Source organism: Boleophthalmus pectinirostris, unplaced genomic scaffold, assembly GCF_026225935.1.
Source record: "Boleophthalmus pectinirostris isolate CB_2022bp ecotype Guang Dong unplaced genomic scaffold, ASM2622593v1 HiC_scaffold_22, whole genome shotgun sequence".
NCBI lineage: Eukaryota > Metazoa > Chordata > Actinopteri > Gobiiformes > Gobiidae > Boleophthalmus > Boleophthalmus pectinirostris.
The window spans coordinates 22,820,185-22,842,038 of NW_026571190.1; the positions used below are offsets into that span (position 1 = coordinate 22,820,185).

The window sequence follows — 21,854 nt, forward strand, 5'->3', positions numbered from 1 at the left end:
AGAGGCAAGTGTGGATTTTCAGTGCAAGAGATTCTTTTACATGGAGACAAACTCACAGCTAAAGGCATTTAACCAGATCAAGACAAAATAAAAGCCACACTCAACATGCCAAGACCAATAGACAAGACAGGCGTTTTGTGCATTATGGGAATGGTCAGCTTCATAGGCAAATTCATTCCTCACAGCAAAGACATCCTGCATCCGTGAGCTTTTGCACAATGACTGTCACTTTAAGTGATCTACCAAACATGAGCAAGAATGGCAAAGACTGAAAGAGACTCTCGCTACAGCACCAATCTTAGCCTAGTATGATGACACCAAAAGGCTCAAAGTATCAACTGACGTGTCCAAAGATGGTATTGGAGTAGTACTTTTGCATGTGGCATGACATCCCAAACATTTTAGAGAGTGAGAATAGTCCATGTTTCAGTAGCAAGGAATGGCAGACGTTTGCAGAGCAGTATGAGTTCTGTCATGTCACCTCAAGTCCACATTATCCACAGTCAAATGAACAAGCTGAGGAAAGTGTCCACATTCTGAAGCAACTGCTCAAGAAAGCAGCGGACAGTAACTCCAACCCTTACCTGGCACTTCTCAGTTATCATGCATCTCCACTTGAGGGCGGAGTATCACCTGCAGAACTATTAATGAACAGAAAGTTGCAAAAAGCTACACAAGGACTACTTCACAAAAGAAACATGCAAAACTGGACAACAAACTCAAACAGAAGGAGAAATGAAAGGCATTTTATGACATTTCATCCAAACTACTCTCCTCTGGTGAGCAATGACCCAATCAGGATCAAGGATACTGATATCAGAAACTCAAGAGGAACTGTGTAGTAGCTCCACAATCGGAGGATGGACAAGTGCTCCGGCACAATTGCCACAATCTCCTGAGGACTCCATCAACAGCCAGTGAGCCCAGTAATGTTCACCCATATCCACCTGCCGCACCTATGAACTGTAACACAAACCCTATACCAGATAAACAAGAACTGAGACAGTCGACACACAGGGGTGGTCCTAAGCATGGGCCAAGAGAGACATTTTGTGGAGGGCAGCATGAACGCTTGAAAAAAAAAAGCGTCCCCACCTGATTGTATGTAGAATGGGGCGGGTTTCTTTACTTCTTTACGTGAAGTAATATATATTGCAGCACAGATGGTAATATTACTGTGCATTGTTCATCTTCAAAGAAAGTGGGATGTTATGATCAGTAGCTATAATGGCGGGGCACTGCTGTGTTATATGTTACGTGCTGGTAACAGAAGCAGTAGTGGTACTTTTACAAAATGTGAGTACACTGTAATAACGGTGTATTAAATAAGACCCATTGATTTTAAAACAAACAAGCCTCATTCTTCAAATAAGAACATGAACACAACAACCACATAAACGCTCATATCCTGAGAGACCAAACTAACCAACAACAAAACAAAATTTTAAAAAATATATATATTGTATGTAGTGTCTCCTCCTAAAGGTGCATTGTGTACTTGTGCACTTTTCTGGTGGAGGGTCAGTCAAATGCTCAATGGAGATGTTATTGCTTTGTGTGGAACGTTTCACTGTATGGTATTAAACCTTTCTATCTTCATGGAGACCAAACCAGACAAATTTAGGGGTCAGATCTGTGGAGAGGCAACTCCAGCTCACAGTTAGAGTGCTGTTTTTTTTCTAGATATTTTTGAGGTATCAAACAACCTGTAATTGACTAAATATAAGGTACATCTGTGTAATGTCATACTGCAGAACATTCCAGGCAGAGCATTGCCATATCCATAGAAACAAGCAGGCGACTGACTCCCCCAACCAAAACGTTGCATAGAGTGCCTTTAGCTTCCATTGTGTACTTGTTCCTGCTTGAAAACTACCAGTCATTTGGATGAATTACAGGCAAACATCAAGAAACATTGATGTAGAACTTTTAGATTGAACCAAATCATTTTTCAGAAGAAACAAAACTGACAGAAGCTCCAAGGCGGCCAACAGTGACTTCATCTGAAAGACTTAGAGAGTAAGTTGAGGTCAACAAAATATAACTTTATAAAGAAAACCTCCATTGCAAACCCAAAAGTGTGAAAGGAGAATGATCTAAAGAAACACAGGTGTTTTTGTGCTGGAGAATTATGTCATTCTTCAAAGCAGCAGTAAAGGAGGCTGGGGACATTTGGAAATGGGCCAGCCTTGTTCACTTCTCATTTGAACATTGTGATTTACAGTGTTTAAGACTGTATAGCTTCAGTGTGGAGTGTGTGGTCGATGCCATCTAAGAGCCCTTTCATCAACCGCCCGTCCTGCTGTAGTTGTCTCTGTGTAAAATGTCCGTTCAAATCCAGGAAGTTATCGTAGCAAATTGGAACTGGCACTGGGCATAACCACAAACTGGCTTTAAATCAAATCTATAGAGGTACTGCAAGGTGGACGTCAACAAAACAGTAAGGCTACCTAAGCATTCAAAAGCAATGTGAAGTGTACATAATCTGAAAGTTGGAAAACATAAAATACAACATACATTTGACAACATTTCTACTTCATTTTTATTAAGCTTTTGGCTTGATGAGGCACAGATCTTTGCTAAAGTATTGCAGTTTGCAGGATTTTTTTTCTGGTGGAGGGTTTGTCTAGCCTGATTTCACTTTGTAGAAACCGTCTGACATGGCCGTGTTAGAATTCGTTTGCTCAATGGTAGGCGGGTACTTTTTTCATTTAACCAATTGCTGCTGTTTGGTTGTGATGTATGTAATGCACAGCTAAAGGGGCTAACTGGTATATTAAGCTTTTCCCAAATCCTGTAGTAAGAAAGCCAATAACATCTTTCCCCTTGATAAAATTCACCAAACATTCTCTTTGTTATGGCTTTAAATCCTCGATTTTTCGTTGCCAACACAGAATGTATGGCTCTTCACTGATTGGCTGGTGCCCAAACTCGCACTTCCAGGGTTTTTGCAAACCGTCTAGTGTATTCTGATTCCTGACCTAGTCACTGGAGAGAAATGAAATTGAGCAGAGGGAATAGGTGGCGCCAGCCTGGCTAGGGTTTGCCACCTGCTTATTGAGATGTTATGGCATTGCCTGAAGTGTTCCACAGTACATTAAACTTTACCAGGCCACTTGACAGGTCAGATCTATGGAAGGGTAACAATGCTCAGAATGCTAAGATTGCATGTCTTTTTTGTTTTGTTTTGTAGCAATAAATAAACCTGTACTTGATAGATACATTTAATGCTATAGTGTGGAACATTCTAGACATGGCATCTTTACATTTTTATGTAGACAAGCAGGTGGAAAACCGTCCACCAAAACTTTACATAGTGCTCTATTAATATTATTTAGTTACTGCCCACTCCCAAGTTCTGTTTATGAGAGAAATTATTGACATGCTTGAATGAAATATCTTGAAATCCTTCACCCAGACACATTAAGCAGTAACTAAAGTTTTTGAATGATGTTGTTAAACTACTCCCATCTCTTTGGCAGTGTTAGTGAATCGACTGTTCCACTTTTGCAGTTGCAAGTATACAGCATCAAATGCCGGTATACAGTACAGTAGTGTTTGCCACTTTTGTGAAAAATGTCATTCGTATCTGCGCGTATCCCCTTGTATAGTATAAATCCTTACCAGTCGACTCAAGCACACCTGACACAGCATATTCCTAAATGAATGTTAGCGGCACAAAGCAATTTGCAAGTTGATGACTCCTCAAATCCAGCGAGGTTGTGTCAGTAAACTCATTATAGCACTCATCTGTAGCCGGCCGCCTGGTCAATGATGATTTACTGTATACGGAGACGCACCAAAGGGAGAGGCAACAAAGGTTTAGAGCTGTGTTCCTTCTACATCGTTGAGTACATACGCTGGTTAGCATTCACTGCTTCTGTCCCTATGCTGATTGCTAGGCCCTGCTTCAAGGTTTTTTAATTTGGCTTGGTTCGTTTGTAAAATAAGGGACACTTGAGTAGGCGGTTGTTACTGGAGTATATGAGGAAGTGTCTTGGTGATTTCTAGGAACTTGTGAATGACTTTCAAAGCCTTTCACCTTGAGGTTGTTTGAAGTACATGTACAGGAGCGGGTGGAAGTGAGAGGGCAAGAAAAGGGGCTATGAAAATAGGACAAGAGGGTAAATATCTGCTGAGGTAAAGAATGCCCGGTCCTGCTCTAAATAGATCACCTATTCAGTTTTAAAGTTAAAATGTTTTTGTTTGACTGTCGCGAATTGGTTCTGCTCACGAATTTAACTTTGCTTCTAAGCACAGTACAGTGTTGGCATTTTAGTTCTGGTGCTAGAATGTTATTATCTCCTCAAAAAACATACCTGAAGTTGTGTTTTGTTTCATTCACACATGTTTGAGTAATTCTGGTTTATTAGTCTGTATTTATCTCCAAAGCTCAAAATGCTCAGTTCCACCTTGTGATCTCATTGTCCAAATGCTTGTAGTGAAGTTGTATGGAGTTTAAGAAGTGGCCACAGTGGAGCATATTCTGCATTACCACATGACATCACAAGAAGAAGCAAAGTGTTTTCAGTCTGAGAGAAGAACTTAGCTTAAATATGCAGTTTGTGTGTTAAACATGTGTGAAAGAAACAAAGCACAGGATATGTCTGTAAAAACAAATAAAAGAATAAGAATAACTTGATGAAAATACATTTAATGTCAAGTTGATGTGTTACTTTGACATTATTTATTCAGTTCAATTTAGGTTAGCATTAGCTCTGTGACACATACAGTGTTAAAAATAAAGTTGGCTGAACTTAAAATATTGAGCAAACCTGCTGCAAAGCTTTTTTGAGTTCATGGTGCCAACAAGAGTTGATAAGTTAATCATTTCTTTGGGTCAACTAATTATTCCTTTTTTACAAAACATGTGACTATTAGATCACACAAAAACATTAAAAGTCCTGCAAGCTTTTTATTCTCTATTTGGTAAAGTCATTAATATTAGTTGACCTCTAGAAATGGTTAACTTATCAACTCGTCCTGGGGCAGTCAACTTGAAAAGCTTTGCAGCAGGTTTGCTCACTATTTAAAGTTTTAAGAGTGAACAGTTAAATTCAAGTCTTTAAGCCCAAATGAAAAAGTCAAGTGCATACAGCACTCCAGAATAACAGAAGTAGAACATTAAAGCTCATTTATTCATTGTGTTTGGCACAACGTTGTCATTGTTCACACAGGCCTCATCACATTGAGCATTAGAGAAGCTCAGTGGCCGCCCTGTTGACGTCCGCAATAATGAATGGAAAATTGATTTCCGGAACCAGAGCGGGCAGTCACTGTTGAGCTCCATAAAATGAAGACTTGAGTCATGTTCAAGACCCACAGATAATAATTGGGTGAAAAACATTAACTCAAAAGTCATTTTCTTTGGTTTCATAGCAGTTTGAGCTGAGCATCTTGTTTATATCTCAGTTTCATGTTACAACTCATTCTAACAGTTGTGTAGATCTAGAATCTGTGTATCATTCATTCATTCATTCATTTTTCAATATAAAACCAAAAATAAGAAAACGAAAAAAAAAAAAAACTGTTTTCTTCATTATTTGTCTCCAAAACCAAAATGAAAAAACGGATAACGACCGTTTCCTGTTTACGTGACTTCCGTGACTGTGATGCCAAAATTTTGCGCTGCATACGGACTGAACCAGGACTGATCCAGGTCCAGGACCAGACCGGAACCAGAGCGAGACCAGTCTGGGACCAGAATGGGACTGAGACCGAGACCAGACCGGAACCAGAGCAGGACAGAGACCGAGACCAGACCAGGACCAGACCAAGACCTGACCAGGACCAGACCGGGATCAGACCGAGACCAGACCGGGACCAGACCGAGACCGAGACTAGACCGGGACCAGACTGGGACCAGACAGAGACCCAGACCAGACCAGGAGCAGACCGGGACCAGACTGAGACTGAGACCAGACCGGGACAAGACAGAGACCAGACCGGAACTGAGACCGAGACTGAGACCAGACCGGGACTAGACCGGGACTAGAGCGGGACCAGAATGGGACTGAGACCGGAACCAGACCAGGACCAGACCGGAACCAGACCGGGACCAGACCGAAATTGAGATCAGAACTGAGACCGGGACCAGACCGAGACTGAGAGCAGACCGGGACCAGGCCGGGACCAGACCGAGCTCGTAGCTGAGGCTCGGACCCCACGGAGGCTCGGAGTCAAACCTCGGAGTCCGCTCTGGTCCCAGTCTGGTCCCGGTCTGGTTCTGGTGTGGTTCCGGTCTGATCCCGGACCTGGATCAGTCCTGGTTCAGTCCAGCATCGCAGTCACGGAAGTCATGTAAACAGGAAACGGTCTTTTTCCATTTTTTCAATTTTTCATTTAAACACAAAATCGAAAACTGAAAAAACAAATCATTATCCGTTTTTTCATTTTGGTTTTGGAGACAAATAATGAAGAAAACAGCTGTTTTTTTGTTTTCTTATTTTTGGTTTTATATTGAAAAATGAATGAACGAATGATACACGGATTATCTAGTTTTGTGTAAACTAAATCAGTTGCTACTTGTACTACAAATCTCTGATTTTTACTTGTATATTTATATAATATGCTTTATTTGACACCAGGCTATTATTGCTACTTATTTTTAATTATTTATAGTCTATATATTTGCTCTTTGTTATTATTGTGATGTGTGAGCGACTGTGTCCAAATAATTTCCCTTGTGGATCACTAAAATCTAAGTCTAATTATGCCAGTGACTATGTCACGTGTATTGTGTAAACAAGTTTCTTTCCACTAAATAAGCAGAAAAAAAAATCACTTTTGGCAATATATTGAGCAGCCCATGTAACAATACTTGCATCACCAAATTTAATATCATAATATATCGATATTCTGATATTTTTGCACACACCTAAAAATAGAAACACCTGATTAAAACTCAATGGAGATAGAAATCCACTTTCTCCTTCAAGTCCACACTAGCCTTTTGAAGCCTAACAGCAGCAGTCCTCCTCTGATAAATGTGTGTGACTGTGCTCTCTCTGACCCACGACAACGAGGGGTGTTTTTAACTGTAGCCTATTCACCACAATAACACTCCACTACAGGACTGTAAACTGTGAACACAATACACTAATATTCTCTACTTTATATATGTGCATCAGTTTCACTTTTTATTATAGAGTTCTGTGATGAAAAACATATAACATGCAAACACAGCAGAGCTGCACTCTACTGCCCTCTGATGATCACTTACTTCATATATTGGTTGTATAATGCATCCTTGTTCTTGACCAAGTTCTCAGATATTCTTTATGGAGCTCAAAAGTGACCATCCAATCCCAGTTTCAGAACTAAATTTCTCATTCATTTTTCCCGTTGACTTTCTTTGAAAAGTCTATTTCAAATTAAAGTTTGAAAGCTTGTTCAGGGCTAATCAGCTAGGTAACTCATGACCTATAATTGTATTTAAAATCTGCTTCTGAAACTGCTAAGTTATTAAAGCATTTGCCAAATCTTGTGTTTTAACTCTGCTTTTTGGGCTTAAAATGAGCACTTTTTGGATATTAGTTACTACATAGCTGCTTAGCCTCCACAGTCCCTTTGAACTCTGAATATTTTAATTTTCGAAAGGTCTGTGAGAAAAAGAATGGAAAATTTACTTCAGGAACCAGAGGAGGTGGCCACAGTTAAGCTCCATTAGTGCCATCAAGATTGCTTGGGGGGATAAAGCTAAGTGGAAGCACTGCTCTGTCTCTTTGTGACTCAAGTTGACCTTTAATATGAGCTTGGTTTTAATACAGTCTCGTCAAAAAGAACTGACTTAGTTGAAACTATAACAAGTAGAGAGAGAGATACTTTATTGATCCTGAGGGAAATTCAAGATAAGATGTTTGGTATCTTCAAAAAGTCTCAAAAGGTTTAAAATTGCATTGCAATCACAAGCAAGCATTAACCAAGTTTTTCATTTAGTCAGTCACCATTTTTATTGAAAATGTAACATTTAAACAAGACCATGAACGCTAGCAAATATTGATCACAGGCTCCTTTTGTATTTTTTCTTCAGTTTTTAGTCCATCTAAATCTTACCAGGCTATCTTTTCTAATCTGTATATTGTATCACCACCTTATGCACCCCCTCAAGATGGAGGATGATTTCTTGAAAATGACATTTAACTGAACTTAAAGGTCTTATATAACACAAAATGTATTCTTGTGAGCTTTAAGCCATGTTATAATATTCTTACCTCATCAAAAACATACCTGGAGTTGTGTTTTGTTTCATTTACACATGTTTCTGTAATCCTGGTGTATTAGTCTTTCTTCATCTCCAGAGCTCAAAATGCTCTGCTCCACCTTGTGATGTCATGAAGAGGCACTTTTCAAGTTAACAGCTACTTTTTACCTTTAGTGCAGTTGAAATAAACAATTCCAGGGCTGAAATCATCCAGTGATTGTAGTGAAGGTGTATGGAGTTTAAAAACACAGTAGAGCACTTTCTGTATTACCACATGACAACATAAGGTGGAAGTGGGAGTGTTTTCTGTTTGAGAAGAACTCAGCCTAAATATGCAGGATTTGTGTGTTAAAACATGAAGCAAAACACAACTCCAGGTGAGTTTTTGATGAGGAAACATTATAACATAGATCAGAAAATGGCGTAATATGAGTCCTTTAATGCTGTACGATGCAAACACCCAACAGTAAATGTCTTCTATTCATACATTTACTGAGCGTCATTGCCTTATGTCACCTCTATTTGTGTTTGCCAGCAGCAGGTGTGGGAAAACCCTATTCAGGATCCAGAAATCCAATCTAAACCTGTCATCTTGTACTATTGTCAATATTAACGTAACCATCACACCAGCTCTGCACACTCCGAATCATTCAGCTTTCATCCTTCTCCCCCGTTCCATACTTTAAAACACAATTTACCTTGTGTTACGACCCAGCTCGTTTGGGGTGAGGGAAGTAACAAAAATAAAACCAAGATGTAAAATGGAATAAATTAAGTAATGTTTAATTAACAGGAATGTAAAGGTAAATTAACAAAACACTAAAAATATACAGAAAACAACCTAAACTAAGAAACAGAACAGCAGAATAAACAGAGTTTTGTGCCAGAAAAGGGGTCACGCAGGCTTACACAAAAACAAGTGGTAAAACTTAGGGACACACACTAAACTAAAACACAAGTTCCCCAAATTAAACCACATAAACCCACAAACAGAATCGAGTGACCAAATCAAAAAAGGCACAAAACAGAATGAGACTAAACTACATACACGAAACCAAAATGGCAGACTGGCCACCAAGGCCAGCAGCCCCGAACAGGTGCTGGCAATCTCCTTAAATAGGGGGAGGTGGCTGCAGGTGAAGTGGGTGTGGACTTGCCCCACCAATCACAGACCAGGGCTCGTGCAGCAGGAATCAAGAGAACTCTGCAGAAATATTACAACTAAGGCCTGGGGCCGTAACACCTTGTTCATTGTATTTCTTATCACTTTCTCTCATGAAGCCTGCATTGTACTTTGCTTGCTGGAGTCCCATGACGCACCATAGCTCCCTACCTACCCCCCATACAAACATCTTTTCAGAGTTTCTTGGCTCCGGGACCTGGGAGCACAACATTGTTCTTGTACACCATAGTGAGTTCTGTACAGTGTCTTATACCTCAGTGCTTGGTCTTCACACAACTTGTATCCTCCACTGAATTGGCTATTATTCTTTCTCCTCTGCCTCAGCTTCAGTTTCCGCAGGTACAGTATCCACTGTATACCGCTGTCACTCCCATCCTTCCTTTGTCTTTTACCGTTGATGTTCTTTGGTCTGTTGCACCAGATTTCTACGGTCTGACAGCCTGTTTCCTCTCTTTTCCAAATCTAAAAAAAACAAAACCAAAAAAAAAAAAAAAAAATACTAAAAACTGATGATCCATAAACTCAACTTTCCCTGAGTGTGACTATAGTTGGAAAATACACTATAAACCTATTTTGACCTTTTTATCTGCATCTCCTGTCTCCACCAGGAATTCTTTGCTCTTAACGTGTAAAATCATAATATAGTTGAACATAGTTGGGAGATGTGCTGAAGATTGGAGGAAAATATTTTATTACATTAGGCAACGATGCCATCTGCTGGAAAAATAATGAAGCAGCACAATATATCTATAACATGACGTAATGCATTGTGCGTGCGTGGTAAACGTGCAGCATCACCCGTGCTTGTATTGAGATTATAGTACATCAAGTTTAAATAAATAAACAAATAATACATATAAATAATGCTAATTCATCTTTAGAAACACATCTAAGCATTTCTTGTATTTCAGCAGACTGAGAGGACATTGCATCAAAGTTCTGATTAGCAAATGGTTTCCCAACTACACATTATAAGCAACAGAGAAAAAAAAAATGCCATATTGAATGTCCTCACGGTTGAATTCAATACGGCAACTCTAGACAACTCTGTACAAGGGGAAAGATTAGATAGCGTGGCTTGCTTCCTTGATTTTTATATTTTATAGTAACAACAATACAGATGGATAAGAAAACTCATTACAGCAACAGTATTGATCAGACATGGCAACATGGGGGCGGGGACTTTGTTACAAAGATAAAATGTAATTGGGTGTAAAATATTTTCACTGCAAAATGTGTTAATAAATGTTTTTGTTAATGAATATGTGCCCCATGAGACATACTGCTGCACCACAACATTAACAATTTCCATGCCTGCTTTGGCATATATGGTGTAATGTAATTTTTCATCACATACACTGTTAGAGTTTGTGTGTATAATTACTGGACATCTCACATTTTGAGGTGAAATGTGGGTGAAGAGAATGAACCACGAACACAAGATGCAATGACAGGAAAAGGCTGTTGCTCTGGTTCCTGTGGTGAGCTGTTAGACCACTGACACTGACACAGTATGAGCAACACCTCACATACGTTTTATATATTGTACTGTTTGTGACATATATGCAAGCTGGATTTCATAGACAACTTAATTGTATTCATATTTTGTTAACAATGCATTAATTATTTTCACTTTCAGATTTATCTTGTGGTTTAACATAATGACAACTTTGAAAATGCAGTATATGGAATTTTAGTTAGCGACACACGCCTATATTATGATATACAAAATGTGTGTTACACTTTGGGGAATAGAAAAAAAAAAAAAAAAACATCATGCACATGGTTATGCATGCTGGGCAGTGAGTTGGGGAAGAAGAGAGACATACAAATTGCTGGATCGACTCACATAATGACACTGAGGTCATGTGTTCTGCAGCCCAGATTACAGTCGTGTAACATTAATGTTTCTTATTGTTCACAGTGATTACTTGTGCAACATATACAATGCATGTGACGCTGAGATACATTACTGAACCACACCAGCTTTTATTTTGGAAATATATTCTCTCCTCTGCCACAAGGTGGTGCCAGTGATTACTGTATTTCTGAGCACGGAGTTGCTCTCAGTGGTGTGTATAATGTAAAGTAGACGCAGTAGTCTCTGAAATTTAATGAAATTAGCTTTTATTACTCCTGTCATACTTGTTTTACTTAGGTATATAATTGTAATATCTGCAGATACATCACTGATGAAACAAGCAACATGGTCATCATTAGATTCAAATGTTTCCATACAATAGCCAGACTGTAACTGGGATACTGAGGGATCTCTTCAAAACATAATCACAGCAAAAAGAAAAACTCTAAAAGCTTTGACAAGCTTTGTGCCAGTCCAAAGCTTGGATAAGTGTGAGTCAGTACATTACATGAAAATGTCTAAAGACAAATTATGAGGCATTTTCCGTGGGGTAGATGAGGAATCCCGAGAAGCTGTTGAGTCCCCTGATGTTGCCACAGAGCTTCCTGTCCTGCACCAGCTCTGCACACACCTGGTCCCCCTGCTGCAGAGACAGAAGCACATTCTGAGAGCCACTGTCCTCCATGTCCTCAGAGTTGTCCTCCCACACAGACACCACTGGGTGACCATTCTTTGTGAGCTGTACTCTGTGGTACATGTGCAGCCCGGCCTGCTGCAGCCTGGAGTACACTGACAGAGAGAAGGAATACACCCCCGACACTGGAGCCGTGAATAGTCCTAAAGGAGCACACAGCAATAGTATAATGACACGGATAGGCTTTGGGGAGCAGACAGACATCAATCTCTATAAAAATATAGAGATATTCTGGATTTGCCAGGCAATCACAATTATGCATACCATGCACATTACCATTTAAGTGAGTAATTCTCTCTTTTCTGACACGTCTATTTAATACTTTCTTTTAATTGCAAATGCTGTTCTGTCCATGTCTGGGTCTCACAGTTTATGTATTCATGAACTGTTGATCAGACCTTTGATGTGTTTAGTCAAGTCAGTGGGTCACTTACTTAAACAATGCCATTTTCAATCAAAACAAAAGTAGCAGATAGTCATTATTTACAGTGTCTTAACTATTTATCATTTATTAATCTTACCAATATTATTAACATACTTACCCAGCCCAGAATTGTACCCACGTCCTTCATTCAGGGAGATGACATCGTAAGGGATAGTGACATTTCTCTCAAATGGTCCAATACACTTTATGTCTTCTCCCAGGAAGACAGTGAAGGCTACATTTACTGGTCCTGTCACAGAAGGCAGCCACACCAATATTAGGAAGAATTTAATTATATAACACAACACTAAAAAAAAGACAAATGTAGAAAAGTCTCAACAAGACACAATATTCAAATGACAGAAATTAACTATTTCAAATTTACTCATTTACAGTAAACAATTTTTTTTAATACATTTCTGTGACAGCGATACATTAGAATTTGAGTGTCCTTTTAGATACATGCACCACTGTTTTGGCTTGTTTCTTTGCCTCTATGTGAGTTTACCTATGACTTCATGGATCTCATCTGAGAGCTGGTTGATTTTCCCAGACACTTCCTGGAATGTCTCCATAACCTGGTCTCTCAAAATCTGCAGCTCCACATTTCCACAGCAACAGCTCTGCGACCTGAAGGCACAGTTGCAGTCCCACGCTAGACAGGGAATATCACCCACCCACTTCTCTGATGGGGGCAAAAGAAAAATATTACTAGTCAATCTATGAAACTATTTAACAAATGCAATAAAGTAATTTTATTGTTTGTTTGTTTTTGGTGTATTGTGTTGTAATATATTCGTATCTTCTATTAGTATTGTAACTACTGCCTTTACCGCCTTCTAATGGTTTTAGTAAATCATCTATGATTATACAAACATGTATGTACAGTATTTTCTGTATTTACCTGCTGCTTCTTTAAGATCCTTTACTGTGACTGTTGTTTTCTGAGTGTTGGCACAGTCCAGCAGAAGTCCCCCTACAAACACCACATAAACTAGGAGCCTCATGGTGCTTCACAACAGTCACTCACGCAAACCTGCAGGAATACAGGAGGACATTAGCTCATTTGAACAGCATGAACATTTAGTCACAAGAGCATATTAAAAAAATTTGGCAGAATATGAAATTAATGCTTACCTTTGATTCAGATGGTGGATCTTGTTTTCAGTCGAGCACAATCTGTAACTTTGAGTCTGTTCTGTTCCTAAACCCTGTGAATGTATGTGTCCTGTTTGGGACAGGGTCCACCCCAGCACAGCCCCCTGTAGACCTGTGCTCAAAACTTCTGACCATGTACAGCCATTGTGTGTGAGCTGCTAATAAGGCCAGAGGTGTCAGGTGAACTGATAGCATCGCTCAGTTTGTTCTGAAAGGCACATTGTTTTATTTGGCTCTTGATGACCCATCTGGTTCAGGTTACTGCAGTCTTATATGTCCTATATGTGTGTGAAGCATCTAAACAATGAGAGGCCAGGGACCCTCAGGTAAAGACCTGTGTGATGGTGCTAGAGATATCTGCTGGCCTATAATGCATTCTCATACTATTTGGTATTTTAGTATTTAACATTTAACATTCGTTGTTTGTTAGCTCTGTAATTATGTTGACATATATTCATAGTTTATTCCTTTCCCAAAGCACAGTGTAAAAAGTACATTAGTCACAATTTAGTTCTCAGATTGTTATATTGTCACATAATGTATGTATTATTTGTGTCTGTCTTTTGCTGTGGCTTTACAGTCGGGAGGTTTCCTCATAATGTTCACAAACCATATAAGTCTGTGGTTTTATTTTTATTTTTGTACATTCACATTCATTCAACACAATATAGTAACATTTCAAACTAAACTTACCAATAAATAAGACACAATGCAAGTGATAAACTGGAAGATTATTATTGTTCTATTACACTTTGGTCATTTTGTGATTGCTAACAGACATTGAGATTATACTTAAATGTACATTTTACATATTTTTGCATTTTGTTAATGGCATATCTTTCATTCATAAGGCACAATGCAAATCTAATACCAACATTTTGGTCACTGCTTTAACATTCAGAGTAAAATGGAAATTTAATTATGATAGAGGATGTGGGCTACAAGATAATAGTTTTTTTTATGTTCCATGGGAGGATCTTGCCAGTAAGTATCATGTATCATTCATTACCCCATTGGTATTTCTATTTAAAAATAGATGAACGTTATTACTTTTCTCATAATAGGTGAGTTAAGCCTCTTTAACTTTGTCGTCATAAGTGCCACTGCCTTTGTACGCGCCCACATATCCACTAGTATCGGCGATGTCCTCTCTGCCCGCCTTCCCCTTCCCTTTCCCCGACTCATCAAAGCGCTCCTTGTGTGCCCCTGTGTACTTGCTGGCATCTGTGAGTCTGTCCACCGCAGCAGCCTTTGCAACTTTCTAAAACAGACACAACAACACTATTTTGTACTAGCACTTTTATAGTAGTCAGATTGCTTTATTATTATTATTATTATTATTATTATTATTATTATTATTATTATTATTATTTAGAATAACTCACGGTGACTCCAACATTAGCAGGCTCCTTCCCAGCAATGAGGCTGTACATCTGCTGCAGCGCCTCCTCCTGGCTCTTTCCTTTAAAGCGTTTTGAAGCCAGCTCTGCCAAGGCCTGCTTGAACTGCTCAAAAGTTATCACTCTGGCTGTTTTTGCCCTTAAAAAACATAAGTAGAAATACATGGATTTGTGTTACCGAAAATAGTGTTCATAATATGGTCAGCCTTTTGGAAATATTTTCTTACTTGACTTTGCTGAAAACGATGTCCACATCTGTAGTGGTGACGTTTTTTCCATCAGTGATACGACAGTCCTTGCACAGTTTTGCAAAGTTCTTGTTGTTCATCTCCTTGCCAGTGGCTTTAGTGTCACCATGAACTGCAAACTTCTGGAAAGCAGTTTCAACATCTGCCAATGATGCTGCTGAGGAGTCAGCCATACTGTGGAAAAAAACACTATCTCCTCAGATATGCTCACATTCACAACAACATTAAATGTTCAATCAAAGTCTGTTTTTGGTTTGGGTTATATGAGTGCAGTATTTGATGACAGCATTAAAATATTTAGACATGCAAGCTGGAATTCATCACTTTGGTATTGAATTCTTGGTATTGTTGAAACCAGTGTTTATTTATTACCAGGCAGTACTGAGACATCATCGTGACTTTGTTGCTATGGGCAAAACAAATGTTATTTACTATGTTTACTACTACTGATTAAAAAGTAATGGTCTTAAAACTGATCCTTGTGGTGCACCACAGGTAACTTCATATTGACCTGAGGTTTACTAATCAAGATAAGTCCTTAATTTAAGGTTCATTGCCCACACGCTCTGGGGCTGCTGCTACTGCTGCTGCATAATTACTTTTTGATCAAGAACCTCATCTCGAAAAGGGACCTGGCTCAAAAGGAAGAACTCTGAAATGACGACTCCATTAACTAATTGAACCACAGGCTGCCAAGAAATGCCCTCCATGACGAATCTCCTAAATGGACATTTTCTATTACTGATGTGCAAACACTTATACTAATCATCCATCACACTCTCTTCCTGCTACCCGAGCTGCTCTCGGGCCAACTTAATTCAATCATCTCAGTTTCCGAATGGTCCAGCTTCCCTTATGGTTTGCAATTCAGTACATTATTTCATTTTATAACATTTAGTTTCTGTTTTTTTCAAATATGTTTTGCACTAATGAATAAACAACACCTTGTCAAAATCTACCCTAAATCTACCCTTTTATGTGGTACAACAGCATCATCACAGACCATGCTATATTCATTCATATTGTTGAAGTTATACAGCTGCTTGTAAGTAAACACATCAAAATAAAATAACATAAGTAAAAGATAAAAGATATACCTGTCTTTGGATGGATGCTATTTTTGGGATGCTCCTGATTTCCTGCGAGTAGTCACAGTCCTTCGTCCTCCTCTTCCTCGTCTGACTCCAGAGTGTCTCCTCCCCAAACCCCGCCCATAGAGTCTCGCGAGGACACAGACAGGACAGACAATGGAGACAGGAGGAGGGAGAGGGCACCAACCAGCACCAAGTATGACATCATGGTCGGCCTGACTCTCATCTCCCTATTTAGATCCACCGCTTCTATAATTTACACCTGACTTCATGGTTACAGCGTTGTTGTTTGGAACTTGTTTATTTTTCTGGCTGAGAAAATAAAACTGAAATTGATCCTTTATTTGGAGGCGTTACAACCACAAAAAAAAAAAAAAAAAAAAAAAAAAAAAAAAAAAATCATAAATGTTGTTTCAATTGTTAGTAATACATTTTATTATTATTATTATTATTATTATTATTATTAGTAGTAGTAGTAGTAGTAGTAGTAGTAGTAGTAGTAGTAGTAGTAGTAGTAGTAGTAGTAGTAGTAGTAGTAGTAGTAGGAGTATTAGTAGTATTTTTTAATTTTTTATTTATTTTATGAGCTTATGAACTTATTTTCAGTGTACAGACTAAGTAGGGTGTACACTATATTTTGTGAGATAGGACAGCTGTCTAGTTTATTCTGTTTATTACTTTTGTTGTGATGCTGCACTAATGATAATAATGATAATTTACAAATATGCATTTAAAACACATCATCTTATCTCTCTGTTACACTGGAAATAACTCATTGAATAAGAAACTCACCCAACAGTTGTCTGACATAAACATGATCTAATAATCTTGATAATGGATGTTGATAACGGATGTGTAGCATTGTTATTCAATTTGTCAAAACTGCAAATACATTTCATCTAACTAACTTGAATAAAATGTTGCATGTTTATATTTTCCATTTCATATACCAGCATTTACGCAAACAGAGACACTGGATTTGTTGACTCCATAAACAGAGACAAGCAGACTGTTTTGCCATCACAGACCATCATGGAACTCAGCTCTCAGTCAGGTGGAGAGATTCAACAACAGGACTTGCAATCTCATGGCTTGTTCCAGGATAATTTACTCTATTTTAGATATATTGTAAAGTCTAATACAAAACAAAACAAGGCTCTTTACACTGTTAAAAAAACAAAAAAACAATGTGCCTACAACATAGTGGTCTATATAAACTACATTTATTAACTCAGAAGTGATAAACAAAAGTGACCTCCAAAGTTGTTTACTAGCTGAAACCTGCTGGTTATGCACAATCTGTCAAGGTTTCGCACACACTCTGAGAGGAAGGGAAATAAAGCTACTGCTTACACTAATAACAAACCCTTGCCTTTAAATGTTGGTTAACATGAGGAGTGCCTCTTTTGAAAGGCTCACAGTGGACAGATAGCTTGTCGGTACATCATTTCCATGGCTGAGTACGACATGGCTGAGTCTGGCTTTCCTTTGCCCCCCGAGGCCTATTGTCCCCTGTGCGCGGACACGCTGAGAGACCCAGTGACCATACCCTGTGGAGACACCTACTGCCTCGAGTGCATCAAAGTTTATTGGGACCAGTTTGACCACATGGGGGTGTACAACTGTCCCCAATGTCGCTCCACCTTCACCCCACGTCCTGTTCTGAGAAGAAATGTCCCAGATGTCCACCATGAGGCCAGGAGACAACTACCAGAGCTTACCCCTTTCCCAGACTTGCAGCGGGAATCCTTCTGTGACTTCTGTGTGGGCCGTCGCCAAAGAGCAGTCAAGTCCTGTCTCATGTGTTTGGCGTATTATTGTGAGACCCATGTCAAACCGCACTATGAATCATCCACATTTAAGAGACACAAGCTGGTGGACGAGACGGGGCACCTGGACAGGAAGATCTGCCCCCACCACGAGAAAGGCCTGGAGCTGTTCTGTCGCTCAGACCAGATGTGCATCTGTGTGCTGTGTACAGTTAGAGAGCACCGTGGACACAACATCACCTCAGCAGAGGAAGAGCGCATCGAGAAACAGGTTCAACACATAAATTACTATAAACCTAAAATATTATTGTAGGAATGTCAATTAAATGTGAGGTGAATTAAAAGTAACTGCATCAAAAACATTAATGATAGGTTTGTCATTCACAATGTCACTTATCTGCTTCTTTCTAAGGAGATGCTGATCCTCTGGCTAATCTTCCAGAGTATGATTTTATGTTTCTTTTTCCATGTAGTGTTGCTTTAAGTTGAGCAACAAAACTCATGAATAGCATACAGGGAAACTAATTTTACATTTCATACTTTTTTGTTTCATATTGTTTTACTTTGTCGTGTATTTCAATTCTAGTGAAAATAATAATAAAATAAAATTTAAAATAAGGCGATTTGTGACATAAAGCACTCTTTGTCTGGTAATGTTAAAATGTTCAATAAACAAATATGGAAAAAAATATATAAAAATAAGAAAATAATATTTTAACATGTCAAAAATAACCACATTTCACTCTATATTTTGTCACTAGAAAACCTTGGTTGTGACTCAGACTGAAGTTCAGCATCTAATACAAGAGAGGGCAAAAGAGCTACAGGAGCTGAAACACAATGTGGATGTTCTCAAGGTAAGATAAAAAACATATAAATACAAAGAGTCACTGCTCTGAACTGTGCATCTGTGGCTCCCTCTGCTGGTGTGAAGTCACATTACCTTCTGTGTACAGAGTGCAGCTCAGCGGGCCCAGACAGAGACTGATAAGACTTTCCATGAGATGCTGCAGGCAGTGGAGCGCTGGAAATCAGAGATAAACCAGATGATCATGTCCAACATGCAGTCAGCCATGTTACAGGCCGACAGCTATGTGGAGCGACTGGAGCAGGAGATCATGGAGCTGCAGAGGAGAGACGCGGAGCTCAGGCAAATTCTGGAGACAGAGGACAATATACACTTTTTACAGGTAGAAACTCCTCTCACAATCAAAGCAGTATTAGACCATATAACCATGTGTATGATGACATGCTCACACAGAACTTCCCCACTTTGTGTGTGGCTCCTGAGCCCATGGTGCCGAAGGTCCTCATGAACCCCCAGTTCTCTTTTGGAGACATCAGTAAAACTGCTATGGACATGAAGGAACATCTGGACGACATCTGCAAGAAGGAACTCAACAAGATCTCCAAAACAGGTCTTGGGTCTTTTAAGAGAATCATAGTGTCATTGTTGATTGTCGTTAAGCAGTTGGCGTTGTATATTTTATACTTTATGTACATGACAACCTGGTTCCCTGTATGTTTTCAACAGTTAGTGAAACTCCAGTGTATATTCTTCTGCCAAGAAATGGAGATAAAAGAGTAAAAAGTAAGTGAATATTTCTACATATATTGTCTATATCAAATACGCTTTAGGCAAATAAGATACAGTACAAATATATAACAATAAATAATATCCTTTGCAATTTTTCTCAGGTCCCTCAAGAGTGGACTTTCAGGAGCCAAAAACAAGAAATGACTTTTTGAGATGTGAGTAATGTAGCCTACAATGCAATGTCCATCCTTGTATGCTAGTACATCATATAGGCTTTAATGCTTTCCCTATAGACTCTTGCAGGCTGACCTTTGACCCCAACACAGCATACAAAGAGCTGGTGTTATCAGAGGGGAACCGCCGCGTCACCAGGAAGAAGACGGCTCAGTTCTACCCGGACCACCCTGAGCGCTTCGACGGCTTCTCCCAGGTCCTGTGCAAAGAGCCCCTGAGCGGCTTCAGGTTCTACTGGGAGGCCGAGTGGAGCGGGGAGTTCTCTGTGGGCGTGGCCTATCGTAGCATCAGTCGTAAGGGCAAGAACTCACACAGCCTTCTGGGATACAATGACCGGTCCTGGAGCCTGCTGTGCTCGGATAATGGATATTCTGCTTGGCACAATAAAGTGGATCGAGACCTCCCCAATGCACCCAGGGCCAGTAGGATCGGGGTGTACCTGGACTACGCGGGTAAAAGCCTGTCCTTCTATGCAGTGTCTGAATCTATGGAGCTCATACATAAGTTCAAAGCAGAGTTCTCAGATCCGCTGTTTGCTGGTTTTGGAGTAGGGTCGTCAGTGTGGCTCTGTCAGCTAAAGAATACTTCCAACTGAGTTAAAATGATTTCAAGTTTATTACAGTGACAGACACCAATCATAACAGTAGTAGTAGTAGTTTGGTAGAAGCACACAAGTACACAAGTCTTCAATAAAGATCTCCAGTCCCTCCATCTTTTAGATAGGTTACATAGCAAGAAAATTAAATTCTGTCTATTTACATAAGTTTTGAATGAAGAGTTGGGAAGAATATTTTGAAGATGTATTTAGTTACAGAGTACAGAACACCTGATGTAAAATATATTTTGTTATGGTTCAGTCAAAGTACTGCATTCTGAATATTTGAAATACTTTAAGTTGTATTATATCATTGTGTAAAAAGCTTATGATTAAAAATAACTTTATGTTTGTTGTACCATTTATTGCATTGATATCTCACTGATTAAAAGAAGAAAAATCACACATGCACTAAACTGCGTGATCAAATATCATGATGCATTTACTGTAGAAAGTAATTGTTCACTGAATACCACCAAACAGGGTTCCTGTACCGGAACAATTCTTATTTTCTTTTTTCAGCCACTGACAAAAGTGCATTGTGCAATGGAGGTTGAGCACAACAAGTAGTGAGTGTCTCAGGTCCCACTAACTGAATCAGACTATTGTTAAAAGGGGAGGTCACTTCAACATTTGCTCTTTAAAAACACTCTAGAACAGGGGTCTCCAACCTTTTTCTTCTGGTGAATTACTTTTACAAAAAGAAAATGCCAAAGAGCTGCTTTTTTTAGTGGTTACAACAAATTGAGCACAAGAAAGCCTTAGATGGGGAACAGTTCAATACCTATAAAACATAAACCTTTATCTATTTATTAGTACACAAAGTTATGCATCAAAATTTACAATGGTGGTTCATCAAATTTGAGCCATTAAGCACACTATGTATAATTTAGAAATCCTTTGGCAAGCTACTTAGAAGCTAGAAGGGGGTCAATTGGTCAAACGATGGTAAATGGTCACATTTTTATATAGTGCTTTACCACCGTCAAGGGCACTCACCTATTCACACAGACATTCATACAACAGTTTACACATACACACACTGGGAGCATGTGTCTTGCCCAAGGACATGACATCATTCATCTGTGGGAGCTGGGATTGCACCTCCAACCTGTGGGTCAGTGGATCTGACAGCTCAACCAATGATGATTATATTGAAAGAGAGATTAGAACCACTAACTGATTCGAAGATCAATGGACAAACACCCTGCCAACTGAGCTACTGTTGCCCACATTGCCTGCCCTGGTCCTGCCCCGATTATTATTATTATTATGATGATGATGATGATTATTATTATTAATTAAAACACTGCAAATTAAAACACACACAAAAACAAACACTTAAAACATGTTAAACAAATATTGCACTATTATATTGCACATATCCAATTAAATTAGTTATTATAGTCTCCTTTTCCCCTGCAGCTTCAAGTAAAATGCAATGTGCTTTCATGTCT

The 21,854-nt window shown here is 39.1% G+C and overlaps 3 protein-coding genes across 3 annotated transcripts; 1 reads left to right on the top strand and 2 right to left on the bottom strand.

Annotated features, from left to right (window-relative positions):
• Window positions 1-11,628: 11,628 nt before the first annotated feature.
• Window positions 11,629-13,372, bottom strand: cbln18 (cerebellin 18). The gene is made up of 4 exons (XM_055158461.1): window positions 13,270-13,372; window positions 12,874-13,050; window positions 12,484-12,615; window positions 11,629-12,084 (listed from the first exon to the last, which is right to left on the bottom strand). The coding sequence occupies exons 1-4, from the start codon at window positions 13,370-13,372 to the stop codon at window positions 11,777-11,779; spliced, it is 720 nt and encodes a 239-aa protein (XP_055014436.1). The 3' UTR covers window positions 11,629-11,776.
• A 795-nt stretch (window positions 13,373-14,167) lies between these two features.
• tppp2 (tubulin polymerization-promoting protein family member 2) lies at window positions 14,168-16,341 on the bottom strand. Its single transcript, XM_020931478.2, has 4 exons — window positions 16,269-16,341; window positions 15,151-15,345; window positions 14,909-15,062; window positions 14,168-14,784 (listed from the first exon to the last, which is right to left on the bottom strand). Exons 2-4 carry the CDS (start codon window positions 15,342-15,344, stop codon window positions 14,593-14,595), a joined length of 540 nt encoding a protein of 179 aa, XP_020787137.1. The 5' UTR covers window position 15,345; window positions 16,269-16,341; the 3' UTR covers window positions 14,168-14,592.
• Window positions 16,342-17,711: 1,370 nt separating this feature from the next.
• ftr84 (finTRIM family, member 84) lies at window positions 17,712-20,748 on the top strand. The gene is made up of 7 exons (XM_020931404.2): window positions 17,712-18,302; window positions 18,793-18,888; window positions 18,988-19,221; window positions 19,293-19,449; window positions 19,566-19,622; window positions 19,730-19,783; window positions 19,862-20,748. Exons 1-7 carry the CDS (start codon window positions 17,715-17,717, stop codon window positions 20,395-20,397), a joined length of 1,722 nt encoding a protein of 573 aa, XP_020787063.1. The 5' UTR covers window positions 17,712-17,714; the 3' UTR covers window positions 20,398-20,748.
• The last annotated feature ends 1,106 nt before the right edge of the window (window positions 20,749-21,854 follow it).